At 39.6% G+C, this 22473-nt stretch overlaps 2 protein-coding genes across 3 annotated transcripts in view; one reads left to right on the top strand and one right to left on the bottom strand.

Moving 5' to 3' along the window:
* Positions 1 to 515: 515 nt before the first annotated feature.
* Positions 516 to 10316, top strand: LOC110058338 (CD151 antigen-like). The gene is made up of 8 exons (XM_089288764.1): positions 516 to 656; positions 746 to 837; positions 3550 to 3741; positions 4060 to 4134; positions 5476 to 5580; positions 6245 to 6400; positions 7129 to 7212; positions 8468 to 10316. Exons 2-8 carry the CDS (start codon positions 769 to 771, stop codon positions 8525 to 8527), a joined length of 741 nt encoding a protein of 246 aa, XP_089144890.1. The 5' UTR covers positions 516 to 656; positions 746 to 768; the 3' UTR covers positions 8528 to 10316.
* Positions 10317 to 11723: 1407 nt separating this feature from the next.
* Positions 11724 to 22473, bottom strand: part of LOC110058477 (TNF receptor-associated factor 6-like) — a 51884-nt gene continuing 41134 nt past the window's right edge. For both annotated transcript variants that reach the window (XM_089288763.1, XM_089288762.1), the window contains exon 8: positions 11724 to 20953. In XM_089288763.1, the coding sequence (XP_089144889.1) occupies positions 20446 to 20953 (508 nt within the window). In that variant the 3' untranslated portion in view covers positions 11724 to 20445. The remainder of the gene's footprint in view (positions 20954 to 22473) is intronic.

The following is a 22473-nucleotide window of genomic DNA, read 5'->3' as shown; positions in this document are numbered from 1 at the left end:
TGTTAGCTAGCTACTAATCGAGACACAAGTTTATCTTAATATTGACCTCGTAACGCTGATAAAATTAAAGCAAAATTTTCGTAAGCTGAATTAACCCACAAGTTATTTCTGATATGATTAAAAGATGTCTCAATGTGGCTTGAATCGCGCTGTGTAAACACACATGAAACCTTGCGACCGCTTGAGGTGATAATAAGTGATCGAAAATCAGTGCTTTTTCTATCCGCATGTCGTTTTCTTTTCTTTGAACAAATCTTCAGCTTAAAATTGCTGTTAAAGAAATAGCATGCCCGCAGAGTGCTAGCTTTGAACCTTAATTCAGTTTCACCTGCCCTGGCCATTCGCCTCACTAATAGCCGGCCATCTGTCAAATGAGAAAAGAGTAGAAGCAGGCCTGCTGTCAACACATCATTGTCATGAAGTGATTTGATTGGTCGAGAAGTAAACCAAATGTTAAGATCAGACGATTGTCAATCAAATAGTATGTTAATTTCCACTTTGTACAGAAGACGAAAATTTATGCAGGTTCGAAAGGAAAAAAAGAAAACATCCACTGAACGTAATCTTTCTCTGAAGCTGGGAGGTGGCCGTGACGAGAAGGCGAGAGACTGCGAGTGAGAGAGATCGCGTTTGTGGTATTTAGAGTTAGTTGAAAGGTAAAACATCACAGATTATTTATGTCATCTGTGGTCCGATTGGGAGAGATCGATCGCTTGTATCTCATTTGATCTTTATTTTGTTTAAGGGTTAAAAAAGAACCGTCTTAAAATGGCGGGGCTCGATTGCGGCAGAAATTGTCTGAAGTTCCTGCTCTGTGTCTTCAACTTAGTGTTTTGGGTAAGTAAAGCATCTAATTTTTTGGACCTTTTTTCACTTCTTAACTGACTTGACTTTTTGTCTAAGTAATAACGTTTTGTTTTCATTTCTGAAAATCGAACAAAAAAACCTGGTTTCGGCTTTTGCATCGCTGTATGCGGCACTAACCACTCATTAATGTTTAAGCGTCTTGCCACCCGACGTAAATTTCTACGGCCTCTACTTAATTGAGATCAACGCTGTGACTGTATTTCAACGGCAATATGGATGAAGGGCAAACTTTTCTTGAAAATTTCTATATTTTTTTTTTCTGAGGAAACAATTATTTCTAGGTGTTGTGATTTGCTTCACTGGGTAAATTATAGTAGTTCAAGTATTCAAAATTTGGCATTTTATTTCTTTTGAAGTAATTTTAAGCTTTTAATCAGACAAGAAGAAGCTCGGCGCTGACTTTTACCTTTTACCTTGGAGAGAACTCATCGGCAAATTTGCGGCTTAAAAAATAAATTATACCTAGGAGATTTGCAAGTTCATGATCTTAAGCCATAAATTTTTGCTTTCCATTTTAATTTTATTATAGAGAGGTTCCTTGCCGCTTTGCTGTTACGCGCAAAGAAATAGGAAAGGGAGCTCAGCCGCCATATTTAATTTTTGCTTCCTTCTTTCAAGAAACGACATATGTTTTTATTTCCGGCCTTGAATAGAATTTAAATTTTTTTTTTCAAGCAAGAAAATACATTTAGAATTTTATCAGCGATAAAGGTCAATGAAAAGGGGAAGAGTTTCGTCCTGCTCGTCGGAAAAGGTGCAATTTTTACAAGGAAATAAAGTGAGTTCTCGAAAGCTTCCCTTTTAAGCTTTTTGACAAGTGCGAGCGATAAAGAATAGGGAAGTGTCATGGAGGCTTCTTATTTTCTTTTAAAAATAGGTAGTGATTGAAAACACATGAAAAAGGACGAGACTACAAAAGAATCTTTAAGCATCTAACGCAAAAAACCTGAAGTTCATGACCCAGTAGACAAATCCCGTATTGCAGACTGACAGGGAGTATATTCAGCGGTCAAGATATTTCATTAATTATCCTGCTAGCGGCAGTGACCAGGACAGCGAGTTACTTCAAGAAAAATGTCAACTTCAGTTACACTCGAGAAAATTTTTTTTCTTATTGCCTCAATTGTTTTAAATGGTTGGGGTTTTTTCAGTATCTTTTTCTTTACTGTCTACTGTCCAGATATTCTTTTGTAGCAGGAGCCCATGATGGGCTTCTGTTTGTAGGCAATGTCCCTATCGAAAAGCCAATGAAACTTTAAGCTTTGAATTTCTGTATGTGTGATTCATTATAGATTCGTTTATATGAATCAAAATAGATGGAAAAATTGAAACAACAACGGTAAATAAGTGCCAGATCACATTTTTGTTATAATTATATTCATATTTTGTATTCTATTTGATCTCGGTGGTCGGGAAAATGAGCGATAAGCAATCTCAAACAAGGCTGATATTTGCTCAGGGTTTCTACATTAGAATTATTAGCAATAATACTCTTGTGCTCGTGTTGTCGCCCAGATGTTCATTTCCTGCTTGGGCTCTAATTATTATTTTACCGGCCGCAAATTTTTGTATCTATCTCTAAGCTACCCTCAAAACGCCGTTGTCATTTAGTGCATCAAAAGATAGATTTCCCAGATATGGAATTGTTGTAAAGAAGGGATTAGCGACTTTTCTCGCCGTCAAAGGCTTAGATCTGTCGTCATCCAATCTTAGGGCTGTGCAATCTCACTCCCAGGGAACGCGATCCGTTCCGTCGGCTGGATAAATGCGTAAGTGTGCCCTGGACACAAGTTTGAGGTGGAGCTATGGAATCACAAGGCACTTGTGTAGGTTGCAAAAAGCGATTAAAGATAAAAAAAAATCCATTAGACTTTGTACGTATAACGGAAAAGAATGCATGTGACAACCAAAAACAATATATGTTTTATCTTATCATCGATTTCGGTTTGTGGTTGGAGAGAAAAAAAAATATGATTATGAGTGTGTAATGTATTGTGACTTTAGAATCCTGCTCAAAAATTAATTTTATTTTTATCGAAGATATTTTCTTCTTTTGGTCGTTTTTCGCTTTTACTGTTTTTAAACTGTAATTAGCCTTGAAAAACCGACTGAAGGAGAACGGAATATAACTGGTTAGTCCCGTTTTGGAATTTTACCATTGTCGAACAACCCCTGTCCTCGGCATTTTTAGCCATCTTGTTAAAGTATTATTTCGAGCGCAAATTTATCGTCGTTAATGTAGCTACTAATGATCCCAGATACTTAACACCGCAAATTAGGCCGGTCCAGGTTGTGCTCGTAAAATGTTGGAAGGTTGCTCACTGGAATGTCAAAAAGGTGGCTACCTAAATTTCGTGATGTTTTTATATAAACGTTAATTAAAACTTTATTTTTTGTTCTTCACAATAATTGCTAACATCCGTCAAGAAAAATAGTTTGAAACTTAGCTTTAAAGAGTTGCTCGTAAACATGGCTGAAAATGTTTAAGGGTACTCTTAAGTCCAACGGAACAAACCACATGATTCATTTGATGTTTTGCCGAACGTTGTTGAGTGACAGGTCATGTGTTCAACTTCAAAAAGTTGATAAACAGTCAAGAAATTCGAATTTGTTAAAGTATATCCAAGCAAAGAAGAGCCCAGTTTTTTGACGATAAAACTCTTTGGTTATTCTTGTTTCCAGGCCGCAGGTATTGCAGTCATGTCTGTGGGGATCTTTGCACGAGTAAGTGCCAATAACTACGAGGGACTGATGGACCAAACTGGCTTCAAGTCTGCCGCCAACATTCTGATAGCCGCGGGAGCCCTGGTAATGATCATCGGAGCTATCGGATGTTGTGGAGTGATGAAAGAGAATAAATGGCTGCTTCTTTTGGTAAGATGTAAATTAGCTTAGGTTTAGATTTGGCTTATAATAGACGGATCGAAACTTATTACAACCGACCAATGATTGCTAACAAACTTTACACGAGTCTTACAGCCGATAACATCATGGCTAAACTGACCAATCACTTTCAACGGACCAAATTTATAACATCATCCACTAACTAACACAATCCATTCACTTGATTCTGAAGACGACCATGGACGATCATACAAGATGAACTACGGTTTATAACATTGTTGGGCTTCTTGTTTTGTTTGTTGTCCTGTTTTGATTCTTTGTGCTCTTTTTCTTTAATATTTAATGCAGTATTCGTTCCTGGTGCTGATGATTTTCATTTTGGAGATCGCGTCTGGAATCATGGCCTATGCTCAAAGAGACAAGGTAATCACAAACCCTAGATGCACCTTTTAACTATCAAAACCGAAATGTTATTTTTCACAAGTACATATATGAAGTCATATCAAGAGATAGTGATATCTTCCGAGTGCGGGTCGATAAATATATGCTGCCCGAGGCGGCCTCGGGCAGCATTTTCAAGACCTCGGTCACAGTTTTTCACTCTACGGACCGACCCTAAGCCGGCAAATAACATGTTTATTTTTTTTCCTGCAGTGAATTGGTTTTACAGATTACAAATGGGTTTGTTTACGCAACTTTGTCATTGAATCGGCTTGCGCGCCGTCTACTAACGATTTGTATAAAGCTCCTGGCAACGATCGAATAACTCAGATAGTAGACAGAGAAAGATGTATTAAAGAACAGATTTTTTTCGAACTACTTTATGTTAGTTGCATTTATTTCACCAGTTAAGTTCTCCAGAATTGTTTTTGCGGTGTGAAATTTCGTGCGAAGTTTGAAGTTTTACTACAAAAACAATTTCTGTCAGTAGTTGCAATTGAATGGCAGAAAGCGAGGAAATTCGTTAAGTGTATTCCACAGAAATTCTCCTAAATACAGCAACGATCAGAGAGGTAAACTCGCCATTACAGCGCCAAGCTACAAACAACCAAGCAAACTCTCAAAACTTCAAAACACTCAATTGAATTTACTTACAGTGACTTTCCTTGCCATTCTAAAGTGAACAAAGATAAACTTGCGTTGACTAATCGTCGATGGACGTGTAAAAAAGGCAAAAGATTAACGATTACCGCTAACTTTTAGGAGCGAAATTTAGGCAGCGAAGAAAAAATCCGGCCCGTGGGCCGTATCGTAAAAAGCTGGACCGGTCACGTGCGTATGATTAGCCAATCAAATTCGAGGATTTAGGGATCCGGCCGGCTCAGATGCTTGAGAAAAAAATAACATTTATACCATGCCATAGAAAATACAGCCAATCAGAATACAAAAAAGCCGTTGTATTCTTGACGGTTTTACACCGAACCTTCCCATCATGCACTGCGTTGATAGTGTTGGCCACTGTATTTTCAATGGCAAGGTATGAAATAGTTATGAAATACTTCCTCGTGGTATATCATGGAATATCCCACTTGTCACTTGTAATTTCTTAATTGGTGTGCACACTCGCCTAAAGGCTCGTGTGTATAGCGAGAAAATATTAGTGACTGGTGCGATATTCCATGGTATACCACTCGACAGAGTTGAATAACTAGTATGTATTTCATGGAAAAAACTATTCAACACCGTTCAAATGACGAGCTCTGATTGGTATTAGACAATCTCTCACTTCAGCGCTTACATAACGACTTATTATGGTTGTTTTAGGTTATCAGCAAGATAGAAAGCATGGTGAACAGCGCTATCACGAAGGACTACGGACAGACAGATCACGAGAAATTAACCAAGGCCATTGATAAGGCACAACAAGATGTGAGCGGTCAAGTTGTACTTTAAAATTAATTGATAATAAATGAGCAGGTAGATTATTTCAGCCGTGTAAATATCTGAGAAGATGATTTTTCTGCCATAAGAATTCCGAAGAATTCCGATTTCTCCAAGCTGGAGAATTGCTTACCATGTATGCCTGTGTCTCTGAACAGAAGAAGCATCCCCTATACTGAAATTAATTTGTGGTTAAAATGAAGATCGTCTGGTATACAGGTTAAATTCTGTATATTCTGACTGAAACGTGGAGGCGCAGTGACCTCATGGTTAGTACGCTCGACTCCGGATCGAGCGGTCCGGGTTCGTGCCCTGGTCGGAGACATTGTGCTGTGTTCTCGGGCAAGACACGTAACTCTCACAGTGCCTCTCTCCACCCGGGTGTATAAATGGGTACCAGCGAATTTAATGCTGGGGGCAACCCTGCGATGAACTACTCAGCTCGTATCCAGACTTCACCTTACAATCACAATATTCTTATTATTTCATTTCTTACCCATAGAGTTTATAGTTTCGTTCTTGATACTAAATTTCGGTAGTTCGATGTGTCCCGATATTGAAAAGATGGAGAGACCGGCCCTTTCACAAAGCAGAAAGATGGCTAAAGATGTTTTAACAAGATAATGATGATTTTTTGTTCTTTGCTGGACAGTTGAAGTGCTGTGGTGTTTCGGGTCCGTCTGACTGGAAAAACTCATCATGGTACAAGAACAGTGAAAAAAAATCTGAACTTTACCCCGAGTCCTGCTGCAAAAACCAAGTTCCAAATTGTAGTGCGTCGCCCAAAAGTGAAGACATCTATCAAGAAGTGAGTATGACAACAATTATTTCCTCCGTTGCAGACTACGGTGAAACGGCCACTCGTGAAAGCTGCTTGCATAGTCTACACTCCTACAGAACATAGAAATGATATCATAAAATGCGTAAATAGTGATACAGTAAAATCCGTGTATAAGAACCTGTTAGGCTAAAATTTCCCAGTTTAGCATCCCTCACATAAAAACCATGCTAGGCTAAAATCTCAATACAGGTTCTTATTCTCAAAATATAGAGTTTTAAATATAAAATATAACTCAGATTACTGTTAATTTGTGAGGCATCAGGGTGGAGTTATTTTCTGACTGTGGCTTCTGCGTGTCAAGAGAAATGTGTGAAAGATTCAATATAAAGGCTACACAGATGAATACAAGTTGTTGCTTTTTTTAAAAAAAATTAAGAACCTGATTAAGAACCTTAGCCTAATTTCACAGTAAGCACCATTTATATGAGGAACTATGAGGGCTAACTAGAAAAAACTTAGGTCTATGGACTTTAGGGGTGCATATGATAGAAACAATGTTGTCAGCACGCAAAGTTTGACCTGGTCTGCCATCTACAGCGTCATCAGTTTTTGTTTGCTTATTTGAGCAGACCTTGGGAAAGGTTTGTATTAAGATCTATTCCACTCACCTTTCTTTGGTGCACAGGAAAGAATTTTATTAATTTAACGTTCAACATAAACTGGAGAGCAAAATCTTCTAATTTGTTTGCTTTTAGGGTTGTTCCAAAGCACTACAAGATTTTGTGAAAGGGAAAATGGCTGTCATTGGAGGAATAGGTGTTGGAATCGCCATTTTGCAGGTAGGTTTGCCATCCTTTTTAGCCTAACTAGCATTTTATTTTTTCTGTTTCAGTTACCTCGAAGCTGAAATCAAATCAGTCGCATTGTAGATAAGGAGCCAATAATAAGCATAAGACTAAGAATGAGACCGAGACTAAGACAAAAACTGAGCATGAGAATGAGAATAAGAATGCAAATGACACTAAGCATGAGATTGAGGCTGAGCCCGAGAATGAAAATGAGGATGAGACTGAGCATAAGACTAAGAAAGTTAGCACGAGACTGAGACCAAGACTGGGCATGAGACTGAGACTGATAATGAGCCTGAGAATGAGACCAGGACTAAGAATGAGCCTGAGAATGAGACCAACACTGAGAATGAGCCTGACAATGAGACCAAGACTGATAATGAGCCTGAAAATAAGACCAAGACTAAGAATGAGCCTGAGAATGAGACCGAGAATGAGACCAAGACTGAGAATGATCCTGAGAATGAGACCAAGACTGAGAATGATCCTGAGAATGAGACCAAGACTGAGAATGAGCCTGAGAATGAGACCAAGACTGATAATGAGCCTGAGAATGAGGAGACTGAGAATGAGACCAAGCCTGAGAATGAGCCTGAGAATGAGACCAAGACTGAGAAGGAGACTGAGACCGGGATTGAGCATGGGACTGAGAATAAGAATGAAGACAAATTCAGACATTGCAATATCAAAATAAAACGATTTATGCAAAATCCAAATTTTGCAACTGTTTTTGACTGAGTATATGGAGGGCCTCCAGGGGTTTTAGAGAACAAGGGGACATGATCATTTATTTCATGGGACAAAGGGATATTTATGGGGTTAATTTGAGGAAACAAGGAATATCTCTACTATTATAGGGAACTTTGACAAAACATTTTAGGGAAGAACGGAATTTATTATTAGGGGACAACGGAGAAAAATAAAATTTTCATGGAATCAAGGGAATATACATTACTATGGCATAAATCCAAGGGCAGCACTGGAACCGTTTATGTGAAAAATTAGTAACGACGCTTCACAGAGAAACACGTACAGATGGATCTATGAAAAAGTGAAACCTTGGCCAGATCTTATGCAGAAGAGCTACAAGATTAAAATTATTTCCCTGATATCCCAAGTTAACAATTCACGATGATCCAGTTTTTTGATATCCAAAACTGTTTCCCCAAATGTCTCCCCAAATTCAATCTGGTGGCAGGAAAACTTGGTCACTCTGTTGACAGTTTCTTCTTTCTTATCTTTGCAGATTCTCGGTGTTGTGTTTGCCATTTGTCTGTTCCGCTCCATTGGCTACGAGAAGATATAATTTAAGATCGTTTATTAGGGATAGGTGACATATCTGAAGAGGTAATATGGGGAAATTTGTCTGTTGCCGGATAACAGGCACGGAAGTTATTTTGTTTTTGGCCGAGTGTGGCTGTAATGAATTAGAAAAGCGTTTGACCTGTTTTAATCGTGTTAACCCTTTCTACGATACCTCAGTACCTTTATGCTGCCTCAGTGCCTGCTTTACTCTGAATGAACATCAGTCCACGCCTAGTACCCAGGGGTTTTCTATCCTGGCTGGTCATGACGTCAAGAATATTTGTGACGGCGCACGACTAACTCGTTTCCCGGATCTTGTTCGCCAAAGAGAAAATGCCAAGGGTCTAGGCCGGACATTAATAAAATCTTGCATGATGAATGTGAAGTGCCTGTTCAAAAGGGATTTTTAAAATTTATTTATTTTATTTTTTTTTCGAGGCTTTCCCCTTGTACTTCAAGGGGAGCTCTTTAATTCTTAAATACTGTAGTAAAACTCAAATGGCAAAATGAAGACTGTATCATTTCCTAAACGCTATTCCCAGTCGGGGTAACAAGTGCCGGATTAAAACCCCTCGAGCCGTCCACGATAATAACATTCATTGAAGCTTTAATCGATTTGACCCACCAACCAACGAGGCAGCAGAATCATTCTGCCTTGAGCTGACCGATGTGTTGACCCACTTGTGTTGTAAGTGTGCCTTCTTTAACAAGACTTAATTATCGCATGTTCAACTGAATAACACCTGTTCTATGCAACATAATGCATGCTGGTGAGGCAGTTTTCGGTGACTGTTCTCGTTAGCTTAATGGCACTTCTTTCCCCGATTGCAGCTAATGAAGGGTATGGGGTGGGGGAGGGGGGGGTTGTAGGGGACATTGGAAAGATTTGTTTTCAGTCCACTGAGGTGACTGAAAATCGGTCATTAATGGAAGAGAACTGGGAACTAAAATTCTGGACAAGCTTACTATAGTTCATTTTCTTCCCCTCAAGAAATAACCTTCTATTAAGTTTTAATTTCTTGAAATATCTTTTCAACAGTTGCAACAGTTGTAACTCGTCCCCAAGCTCCTTCCTATCACATGAGGAAGGACAGGGGACTGAAGCGTCCTGGACACGACTCTGTAGGGTGTCATGTTCAGTTCATTGAAAAAAATCCTAGACGAGCAACTTTCTATCTGTATGTGACACAAAGGAATTGCGTTTCTTTTACCTTCAGAAACTACGTATTTAAAAGCTGTACACTAGTTGATCTTTACTTCTTTTGATTTCTACGGCTGCACTGTGAATGCAAGACGAAGGACAGATGCAAATACTGTAATATTGACAGGTTAAAATTGACCGTATAAATCAAACTTAGCTGGGCATTCACGCTGGTCCTCTTTGGAACACAGAGTAAAGTAGAGGAAGAGGATCCTTAGTGTTTTAGTGTTTGCCATCAACAAGCGCTGCGATTTTGATTTTCCCTTATGGTTGTCGTTATCTCGTAGTATTGCAGTAGAACTCGGCTGTCTCGAACTCAAACCAATCTTGGACATACTTTTTCAGTCACTATCAGCTATCTCGAACCTCGCCATTCGTTTCCCCCTTAACTTCAGAGTTCGAGGTAGCGGAGTTTTCATCGCATCCTAAATCGTTACAGAAAGTATGGAGCTTTTTTCAAGTGCACTGTAACCTCGCAAAGTAGGCGTCCAACCGTTGTCCGTTGCACCTTGCCTATTTTGGTGAATTTCTCCTGCCTAGAAACATCACAAATTTAATAAAGCACTAACCGTATGTGTAGGGCAAACAAGTGTTGTCACTGTTTCAAGACTACTGTAACTGTTAAATTATAATTAATACCCGCAAGCGCGGGCACGAGCTATTTACATTTTTTTTTTTTACAATAACCCAAATACCTGGTTACACCGTTTCCTACAATAAATCTCTTCACTTCGGTCACAGTAGTTAAAACCAGCCTCGATTGTGGCGTCTACCTACGACAAAACTAAAATACATACCAGTTACGCAACGCTTTCGAGTGGTATACCACGCATAGGCGTGCGGACAACTTCGGACTTGGGGGTGCGGTGACCTTATTGCCCGAAAAATTTACGCAATGCCCGAATGCGTGAGTGTTGAAATAGGGATGCAAACGCAGTCAAATTGAATGAAAAACAAAAACGTTCACAATTCCCACATCTAATGAAACTGCTATAATTCCAAAACTAATTATATTCAAAGCTTACAGAATCAATCAATCAAACTGATCATACTCTATCATGATCTATCACCAGTCTCAATCCGAGTAAAATCTAAAACTTATTAAAAAGAAAAGTTGTAAAAAGGTAACCAACTACAGTCGAACCTCCCGTGGTCGCTTACGAGAGCTTAGACCAAAATGGGTCAAAATTTTTCCTCATTAGAATATGGTAACTGCCGAGGCTTAACCCATGCACCATTGTCGATGCAATGTTTTTTCGTGTAAAAGTCAATTTCGAGAAAAAAATCTGGTTCTTCCCACTGAGAAATTTCGGTTTTTTGTACTAACCAGGAATACGATGTTACGCCACCTTATTATCCATTTTTCGCTCCATTATCTGTCAAGTGGTTGCTTACAGGAGGTTAAAAACAAAGGAAAATTTCAAACTTTTAGCTCTAAAAGTGGTCGCGGTCGCTTATGACAGGTGGTCGCTTACAAGAGGTTCCAAATATGGTATTTGACTTGGAAACTTTTGGTATTTGGGAAAACTGGTTGCTGAGGAGAGGCGGTCGCAACCGGAGGTTCAACTGTAGAAACTTAATTTACGCGTTTTGGAAATCACGCCAACAGCAACACTTTGTAATGTTTTCTCTCAAGTGTCGTTGCCCGAATCATGAGCGTTTTACCCGAAAAATCACACCATTTCCATAGCTGGGGGGACTGCAGCCCCCCTCTCCCTCCCCCCTCCAGCTCGTACGCCTATGGTAGATACCATGGAATATCCCATGAGTCACTTGAATTTTCACGGTCTTCACGAAATTGCACCGATAGTCAGATACTCCAGCAAGTGCTGATCGGGAAAAACTACCGAAATAAATCTGAGAGCGAGGCGTCCGGAGAAGCACCAGATTTTGGGTCGGTAGTTTTTCTAAAGGGTCCTTTTCACTTCTCGCTCGAAGACGAGGAAAGGTGGGAGTGCTGTAAGTATAAACAGCAATGAAAAGGAAGCACACAGAGTACACTGACAGTGCATCATTTGTATTTTTAAACATTACACACAATCAGTACACTGTATTTTTAAACATTACACACAAACAGTGCATTGTATTTTAAAACATTACACACAAACAGTCCATTGTATTTTTAAACGTTACACAGAAGCCAATCTAGAGCATGGTCGGAAAAATAAAGAAACTTTTACAAAGACTAAGGTCCACTGTTAAAGACTAAAGGTCACGTAAAATATATAATCACAATGCGTCACATAAACTGACATACCTATAACTAGCAATGCGCATGCCACAATACTTATTTTTGGATATCGTTAAAACATTCGAAACGTCACGTTATTTTACACTGTACAAAATACTGTTAAGTCTGTTTAATTAATGTGGAGAAAAGTTCCTCCTGGTAGGACAGTTATCCACCTCCCGTGAGTTATGTTTGGCCCAGCATTACACACAAACAGTGCATTGTACTTTTAAACGTTACATAGAAGCCAATCTAGAGCATGGTTGGAAAAATAAAGAAACGTTTACAAAGACTAAGGTCTACGGTTAAAGACTAAGGTTCCGTAAAATATATAATTACAATGCATCACATATACTGCCATACCTATAACTAGTAATGCGCATACTACTATACATATTGATATAGTGAATATATTCAGTCCCGTTATTTTATACTGCACAAAACGCTAAATTCTGTAATGTGGAGAAAAGTTCCCCTTGAACGGTTATCCACCCCCCAGTGAGCTATGTTTCGCCGAGCGTTTACTTGACCGAAAACCTTGTCCGTCGTGACCGAACTCGTGCTGTTGTCCCGACTTGGAACTGTTAGGCGAGTGCTTACACGGATAAACCTTGGCATTACCCCCAAGGTCACCTGCCTCCAAAAGGAGTTTTTACGATAACTGCAGAAATTCTCGCGCACTCATTGGCTAATTTTCATTCTCAATAATCGGACAGACACATGAATTCATTACTTCTGCGATGCGACGAGCGAGAGCTGACAGTTTGACAATTTGTTATCGTAAACTGAAAAACAAATTGATGTCCGTTTTTCATGCGTTTGTCCTATCATGAATTTCGCCAGAATATCGTCAGAGTATCGCGTCGTGGATCCACAACCTATGACGAAATTCATGATCAATAACAAGAGAGACGCATGAAAAACTGACGTCAATTTGTTAAATTGAAGCCAACTTTGTAATTTTTACTGCAACAGTTTTCTGCTAATAACATGGAAATGAATAAGACGTTTCTCGTCCGGGGAAGCTGCGTATATACCCTCCACCAAGGACAACTTTTCTCCATATAAAAAGCATTAAATCAACAGGTTCGTCTTTCTCTTTAGATTGATTCGCTCTTTGTAATCACGAAGTTATTCATTCATTTTTTTGTGTCCTTTGTTCTTGTTGTCTTTTTTCTTGTGTGGCTTTCTTTTTTGTCACTTGTAGTATAACGCAAGCTACTGATTTAAACTTGATTGCCATTTACTACTTTATATCCAATTTTTTTTGTTTTTCCACAAATTGATGGAAGCCGTCGATTGGAAATAGCAATGTGAAAGAAAAAAAATTGTTTTACATTACAGGAATAACATTCACTTATATTTATAACGACAATAAAAAGTCGTGAATCTACATCTCACCGCAGGGTCTTCAAGACGCGCGGTGGGTTAATGTTAGAGCACTGGACACCGGATCCAGCGGTCGGGGTCCAAACCCTGGCACGGTCATTGCGTTCTGTTCTCGAGCGAGACATTCTCAAAACTTTCCGTGGCTCTGTCCACATATTTATATAAATGGGTACCGGCGAATTATATGCTGGGTTAACCCTGCGATGGAGTAGAATTCTCTTATAGACTTCATATTGTTTCTTAGCAAACGATAGTGTAATAATGAATAAAACGCACGCATTAGCACCTAGCATCAACTTACTCATTTACAGCACAACACTAACACAATGGTTCACAACACAACGATCTTTGACATTTTGCTGTTCATGTGTGGCGTATATGTCAGAGCGTTCTGCGGGAGGCTCCATTTTGCACCATTGGCACCTGCTTGGATTTTGCACAAGGTTGCAATTCTCCAACGACAAACGTATAATTATACATACTGTGATACAAAACGGTAACTGTTTTAAACCATTCAAACACTAAATCGTTCCGAAGAAATGTGTTACTATATGTTCATAAATTATTCTTTTTAAGTACTAACAATAAGCCCACGAACGGGCTAAACTCACTAAGGGGAAATTCTGCTACACTAAGACTCTTCTATTATTTAGGTTTTTGTTTAAATTGAGCAAAACAATGCTACACTACATGTACTTTTCACTTTCCATTACGCCAAATTACAACTAAGATTTCTTAAATTACTGAAACGAAAGAAAAAAATTAAGGTTAGTAATATTAAAAAAAGTACATTTTGTCGAACAACTGCAATGAATTAAGGTTGAATATCTGAATCCGATTCCAGATAATACGAACTATATAGGATCTCGCATAAGTGTGACCATCAGAAAACCAGGCAGCTCAAATCATCGATTTCGCTCTAACTTGGCACAAATGTTGGGTTTGGCGAGTGAATGTGGCAAAAACGTAGGTCAAAACATTTTATTCCCTTCAAACGGGGGATCCCCTGCAAAAATGCCATTTGACACTGATTTATACATACTTAGTTAGCCATCTTTGGTTTGGTATTTCCACCACAACAAAAGCCTTGTGAAAATGAAATCCACTGGGTCAGGTTCAACAGCTATCAGGGTTCTGTCCTCGTGTACCGGTTCACAAGAACCGATACAAAAGACCCAACAATGTTCAGCAGCTAAACAAAGGTTCGCAAAGAAAGGAGTACAATGGTTATTCCCTCTGTGTACCGGTACACCAGGACACAACCGCTATCAGTCTAAAAGCACAGATATTCATGTCAACTAGACGAGTTGATTTCTGTCCGTGGCTTCATCCTATGTAAGGTGCATATTTCGTAGTGTTGTGAATAGCCTTTAATTAATTGATGGCAAATATCTGCAATGGGCCCTGAAAACCACATACACATTATTCTAATAAGGAAAGTGAAAGAAATCAGTAAAGATCTAAAGAAAAAAGCCATAAGACATTTGGGGACTTCAATATTTTTTCTGTTCTGACTTGCTGTTTACATAGTAGGTTTTTCTTGTTTCCATTCTATTTACACCTGAAGACATAAGTTGAGGGAGCTTGTGAGTTGAATATTCGGCCGCAGTACTTATATCGATATCGAGAGAATGCCTCAAGATATTGCTCCGAAAATATTTGAAAGAGGTGTCTCAAGTGCTTTTTTTCGCCGAATTTTTACTCGTAATCGCCACAATCATTCACTCATCAAACCCAACATTTGTGCCAAGTTTGAGCGAAATCGGTCATTTGAACCGTTTCACCTCCTGCCTGGTCCTCTCGTGGAAACTCTTAAAAGCTCTATTTTTAACACTACGATTCTGCATTTTATTAATGTTAAATAAAATTCCCTTCGTCTATTTTCCTTACAAAAGCCTTTTGGCACTCAAATGTTGATCATTCAATTGCAGGTTGCCAGTTTGAAACAGGACCGAAATTTCTTTTTTTACATCTAGAATACCGTTGGTGAACTATCGTAGCGAACCTTGTTTAAAGTTCCAACGAGTTCGATTTTCTTTGAAACATAGGAAGTTCGAGATCCCGATCGATGGAGTTAACGAAAACTGAACGCAATTTTAATAGGCCAGTGGCCTTTGTTTCATTTTAATTTGCACATTTTGTAATCTATGCGTCAGTCATCTGTTCGAGCTAAATGTCATCTTGGAATACGTTTTATTACTGATTTGATAGGATCACCAGCACCTAGGAAAGCACTATGAATTATTGTTGCAGCGTAATGTTTTCCCCGTCTCCTGAACAAGTTCTTGACTAGATCTTTTGTTTGTTAGCTCATGGAACCCTCATTCCATTGTACACATTCACACTGCATCGGCAATTATAAACAGCCTCTTGTTAAACACCCGACAATTTTAAGAATACTACGCACGTCCTTCTCCAGCCAGTTCTTTCGCAATACCAAGACTTTGGTTGTGGTACTTTATAGCTCTTTCAAATCATCAAGACTATCAAAAACGTTGCCAATATTGCCATAAACAGCTACTTCTCCTGCCCTGCTCCCCAGTTCTTTGGCAATAATAAGACTTTGGTTGTGGTACTTCTTATACCTCATTTAGACTCTGGTATTGCATTGCCAAGACTACCATAAGCACGTCCTTCTCCAGCCCTGTTGTCAATGCTAAGACTGCATTTCTTTGGGATGATCTGGTTCAGGATCAGTGATCCAAGATAACTCGGATCATGGTGCATCAAAGGAACCGATGAATCCGTGACCAGAGATTCTTCTGTTTCTTTGATGGATCATGATCTGAGTGATCTTGGATCAATGATCTGGATCCAGATCACTCCAAAGGAACGTACTCCAAGACTTTGGTTATGGTACTTCATGGCTCGTTTTAAATCACCCAGACTCCAAAAAGCATTGCGGAGACTGTCATTAGAAAGTCCTTCTTCAGCCCTGTCCCCCAGTTCTCTGGCGATGTTAAGATCTTTGTTGTGGTACTTTTGGCTTTTAGAATCTACCCCGGCTGAAATAAATACGAATCCTAACCTCCCAGCTGTAATTGTTAAATGAACTTTTTCCAGTGACAAAAGGCTCATTGTTGAAGCTAAAATTCCGCGCTTGACAAAAACGGCTCATGGTGTGTAAGTTTCATGTGTACATTTTATGTTTGCGCAACATCACAAGCTCACTTCCCCCCGCCGGGGGAGGGGGGGAGGGTTACATATGAAAGAGTCGGGGATGCTTGTTGGAAAATTTGAATTAAACCCCTAAGAGATCGATCTGGGCGTGGCCAAAGGTTTTTTTTGTACCCCTAAAAGATACCATGTTAAACACAGACAAATGAAAAATACAGTGATTTAAAGACGAACTCTTGAAACTCCGTATTAGAGCAAGAATCAAATAACAAGCTTGTGAATATTTTTAGCCGTGATCAAATAATCGTTTTGTGTCACCCGCCAAGTTTCGTCTTACACTCTTGTAAAACAATGGACAAAGACATTTTGTTAGTCTTCTTTAGGTATTGATGTTATAGAAAACTTTGATTATATGAATCGAGTAACTAACTTACGTTGCGTTAAGTTGTTTTCTGTAAACAGTGTGCAATAATAAAAACCTGAAAATTGAAACGAATTAAAAATATACATATTTTTAACTCTATATTTTTCTATTTCTTCGTGTACAACCCTAAACGAGACCTTCACGGCTAAATATAATGGCGTTTTGCCTAGAACACCCTACGTGAGACTAAATTCCGAAATTTACACCCCTAAGCGAAACGACGAGCATCCCCACCCCTTTCATATGCGAGTCACCTCCCCTCGGGCACTTTCCATCGTGGTCCAATTGACAGAGTTGGTAATGTAGACTCCCAGGCAGATATTTCTGGAACGTGATCCCCTTCAGAAAGGTGATGCACAATGTGTACGGGTAAGATGGCGGCTGGGACGTGGACATCATGTAGCAGATGTAGCTTTTATTTGATTTGTTTTCCTCAAGGTGTTGCTTTTCTTTTATTTACACTCCAGAGGAACTTGACAGCAACAGGGTATATTTGAGCCTTGTTCATCCGGTATGTGAATACGGAACCGCTGCCTGGTCCCCTCACAAGCAGAAAGACATCAACTGTGTGGAGTCTGGTCAGCGTCGCGCGGCACGTTTTATGATGATAACAATCCTGGGGTTGCAAGACTTAGTGACGTAGAAGGATCTCTGACTTGACAATGTTTTTTTAAGATCAAGATCGGCAATGTTAGGATCCCATTCCCAAATGACTTAAGCGGGTCCGACTTTAATACGCTCATAATACGACCATAATACGCGAGCTAATATGCAGCATCCATTCCAAATGAAGTCCAACGTTTTTCGTCTCGTGTTAATGCTCATAGGTACTCTTTTTTGTTCAGAACTGTCCCGGCTGTTCAGAACTGTGATTGGCTGCTTCTGAGATGACGTTCTACTCTAGAACACACCCTTTCAGTTTCATAACGATCTGGGATGTTTTGGTTCCTGATTTTGCAGTTTACACCCCGCTAACGTTGGCGAATCCGAAAAAACAAAACAAAACAAAACAACACTTCCTGCTTTCATCGCGTCTGTGAAGATTTAATGGTATTTTGTGAACGCCTATGAATCGCAATACAATGAATTCTGAAATTTATATGAATGAAGCCGGAAAAATATACTATAATGTAAATGTAGACTGAAAAAAAAAAAAAAAAAACCGAAAAATGTTCCAAAAGTGCCGCGACAATCGTTCCAAATCGAGGTTGTGATTGGCAACTTATGAAAAAACGGCAAAAAAAAAAGGGAAAAGGGAAAAAGTATTACCCTCTACATTTCGAGTGTTCCCTTGTAAGAAGTAGGTCACAGTGGCCAATTATCATGATTGCAATCAACTAGATAGCAAAAGCTTCGCAAAGATTATCATAACGTCCTTCTTAAGACATGTACCCATTTCATTTCTGTGGCTACTTTACGATAAGGGATGTACCAGAAAATCAAGACCTTGACAAACACTGGAAATCACTTTGTATTACGCTTCCTTCAGTTGGCAATTTGAAGATGTAGAATGTGACAATGGCTTGAAGTCACTGAGGCTGTGGAATTAACTGCTAAGCAAGCAGGTGCAGAATTGTTTCCAACTTCTTCGGCAATTCTTAGACCAGGGCTGAGCATGTTTTACCGAGATTACAAAGAATTCCACGACATCCGGACCTGAATATCAACAAGAATTTCGCAAGCACTGGGAAGATTTCCATACGATCTCCCTTCCTCAACTTTGTCTCCCATTCATTTGGCAATTCTTTTTTCCGTGTCTTGCTTGAAATTACTTCGGTTGTCACCTGTCTTTCACTTTCTGTGTCAGTTGTCAAATGCAGGTTTCGTCAAAATCACTGGTTGGGAAATGCATTGAATTTCTCACCGTATAATATATTTTCTCACTTGGTGGATTGGTGATAGTAGCTCCTATCAATCAGCAGCTGTTACGTATCAGGCTGGATTATTTTTCATTTCGTGACTAACCGTGTATCAAGGAAAGTACTGAAGAATGCAAACCAGATTAATTCACTTGAGGCGACTTATACCCAGGAAATTTGGTGTGTACAATTTCTTCTTGTCTTAGGTCATAGGTTATGCTATTTTGTAGTTCACGTACGTTAGACCGGAATTTCTACTATGTTTAGTCTTTGTAACCTTCTCGTGCATGCTATCGTTCCAGTAATAAGTTTTAATTTAAGTCGACCGCACTTTCTACGCTATGGCCGGGGAAGTAAACTTAACAAATCGAATGTGGTTTAGCGTGGTCTGTACCCTTATCGACAACGATACGCGTCATCAAAGAGGTCACTCGTGAGTCCACAACATTTTGACCACTGTGATGACGCGTATCGTTGTCGATAAGAGTACAGACCACGCTAAACCACATTTCGATTTGTTTTTTACCACAATGACAACGTCAAAGAAAATGTTTTTTTCAGAGCGCGAGCAGAAAAAGGCATTGCGTGACACATTGACGCGAGCAGCGTTGTCCGGACACTTATCGACAACGGCAACTTAGCCAATCAGATTGCGAGATTAGTAGCAATTGTGGTAAAAAAAAGTTATTAACTAGTGGCAGAGACTAGGTCATCTTTCTAGGTAATATAGTGATGTGTATAAAAACGATAACTTCACCGATTAATTATCAGATTAATTAAGACTCGCGCGTGGTCTAGCATTTACAGTCATTTTACTTTGACTCCGCAGGAGTAGAACAATTCCTCTTTGTTATCTCGATTGCCATCACAATTTCCCCAAACCCAAACTAGTATTGACTTTTAGGTAGCTAGTCTCTTACGTAATCAGCATTTAAAGGACAAAAATTCAAAATTCTTGAACAACGAAGAAAAACAAAAAAGGTGATAAGTAAACAGCGACAGCCTGGGCGGGTGTGGCGGCTGAAAACTTAATTTGCTACGTTGAAAAGACAACTGGAAAGGAAATATATTTCCTTTCAAGTCATCTTCGCCTTGTGTCATAACGCTACCTCTGCCGCTTAATCGGAACACTTTTCCGACTTCTTTCAATTCAAAAGTTAGCGTTAACCTCTTTGATTTAAATTTGAATCATTATTTTTACTAGCGACCTGCACTTCACGTTCTCGTCACCTACAAAAGTCGCTTTAATTTGTCATAACGCTACCTCTGCCGCTTAAACGGAACACTTTTCCGACTTCTTTCAATTCAAAAATTAGCGTTAACCTCTTTGATTTAAATTTGCATCATTATTTTTACTAGCGACCTGCACTTCACGTTCTCGTCACCAACAAAAGTCGCTTTAATTCTCGCTGGTCCCAGGCGATCACTGTTCTTTAACGTAAACAATTAAACGTTATGACTAGCTACAAGTCAAAACATAATTAGCATTATAATTCCACTAAATAACAAACCTTAAATTAATTGTATTCTTATGTGGATGGAGAAATGATCATTTATGACAAGAAGAGTAGAGTGTAGACCAGAATGAGGAAATCCACTCGTAAACACGTTTTGATAACAAACATAACAAACACGCTGTGATGACAAGGACGCCATCCTTGTCATGAAGGGTCCTCTCTGCATCCGCACCAGAACATAATTAATGAAAGATCTGTATGCGGACCAACATGGTATTGTTCTTCACATACTGCGGCTCACGGATCTGTTCTATTGGAGCAAATTCTACATACCCATAACCTTTGTAATTACGTGGGGCTGTTGGCCTTTGAAATGCCAAGAGGTTGGGTTTAGCTACAAGGGTTTCACTGATGTGTTGGCGGTACTCAGCACCATCAGACTGATCCATGATGGACAGAGCAATCCTTCCAGTGAAGGGCCATTCCAAGATGGTATCGTAATCACCCTGCATCATATGAACAAAGAGTGCAACGTGTTTACCCACTCCGCTGTCCACGCCATTCAGATTGATCCGCATACAGAGCTTGTACCCATACAGGTTGGTGTAGAAGGCAGGGCTATGTATTGCTGTCATGACTCCATTGATAGCATCTTGGCGGCACTGTCGATAATTTTCTATCCTCCATATGTATGATCCGTTGCAGACACGTCCCTCGTACTCCAACAGTCTGGTTTCATAGCGGTTAAACCTGAGAAATGACAAAGCCAAAAACATTACATACCACTTCGTGCTCAACATTTGGTCAACTGTTTGACCAAATGTCACCAAGATTAACATGATACCAAACCACTGTTTATGATTTGATCGACATCACCGAGGCGTTTTCTACCTCTGTGGTCTTAGTGGTTTCGTTTTATGTGACAGTTAAATGCATGGCTTTGGCTTTTCTGCTTCTGAGACCAACGAGATCGCATACTAAGATCGACTTGGTCAGCCTGGGTGATTCTATTCTCCCAAAAACTTACTTCAGTTCAGTCCGACCGAAATTTCACCAGTCCGCGTCTAATCAGTCCATGTTTTACGAGTCCACGTTTCACTAGTACGCGTTTTACCAGTCCGCGTTTTATTAGTCCGTGCTTTACTAGTCCTCGTTTTATTAGTCCGCATATTACCAGTCCATGTTTTACCAGCCCGCGTTTTACTAGTCCGCGCTTAACCAGTGCGTGTTTTACTAGTCCTCGTTTTATTAGTCCTCATTTTACTAGTCCGCGTTTCACTAGTCCTCGTTTTACTAGTCCGTGTTTTACTAGTCCGTGTTTACTAGTCCTCGTTCTACTAGTCCGTGTTTGACCGGTCCGCGTTTAACCAGTCCGTATTTTACTAGTCCGCGTTTTAGTAGTCCGTATTTTACTAGTCCGCGTTTTACTAGTCCGCGTTTTACTAATCCGCGTTTCACTACTCCGCGTTTTACTAGTCCGTGTTTTACTAGTCCGTGTTTACTAGTCCTCGTTTTACTAGTCCGCGTTTGACCGGTCCGCGTTTAACCAGTCCGTATTTTCGCAGTCCGTATTTTACTAGTCCGCGTTTTAGTAGTCCGTATTTCACTAGTCCGCGTTTTACTAGTCCGCGTTTGACCGGTCCGCGTTTAACCAGTCCGTATTTTCGCAGTCCATATTTTACTAGTCCGCGTTTTAGTAGCCCGTATTTTACTAGTCCGCGTTTTAGTAGTCCGTATTTCACTAGTCCGCGTTTCACTAGTCCTCGTTTTACTAGTCCATATTTTACTAGTCTGTGTTTTACTAGTCCGCGTTTTACCAGTTCATGTTTTACTAGTCCACGTCTTACCAGTCCGTGTTTTATTAGTCCGCATTTTACTAGTCCGTGTTTTACTAGTCCTCATTTTACTAGTCCATGTTTTACTAGTCCGTGTTTTACCAGTCCGCGTTTTACTAGTCCTCATTTTACTAGTCCGTGTTTTACTAGTCCGTGTTTTACCAGTCCGCGTTTTACCAGTCCTCGTTTTACTAGTCCGCGTTTTAGTAGTCCGTGTCTTACTAGTCCTCGTTTTACCAGTCCTCATTTTACTAGTCCGCGTTTTAGTAGTCCATGTTTTACTAGTCCTCATTTTACCAGTCCATATTTTATCAGTCCCGTTTTACTATTCTTCATTTCACCAGTCCGTGTTTTACTAGTCCGTGTTTTACCAGTCCTCATTTTACTAGTTCTCTTTTTATTAGTCCTCATTTTACTAGTCCGCGTTTTACCAGT

The sequence above is a fragment of the Orbicella faveolata genome, unplaced genomic scaffold, assembly GCF_042242905.1.
Source record: "Orbicella faveolata isolate gen_17 unplaced genomic scaffold, um_ofav_v1 contig_2, whole genome shotgun sequence".
Classification (NCBI taxonomy): Eukaryota; Metazoa; Cnidaria; class Anthozoa; order Scleractinia; family Merulinidae; genus Orbicella; species Orbicella faveolata.
The sequence above is the reverse complement of the archived record's forward strand: the minus strand, read 5'-3'. Positions and strand labels throughout refer to the sequence as shown.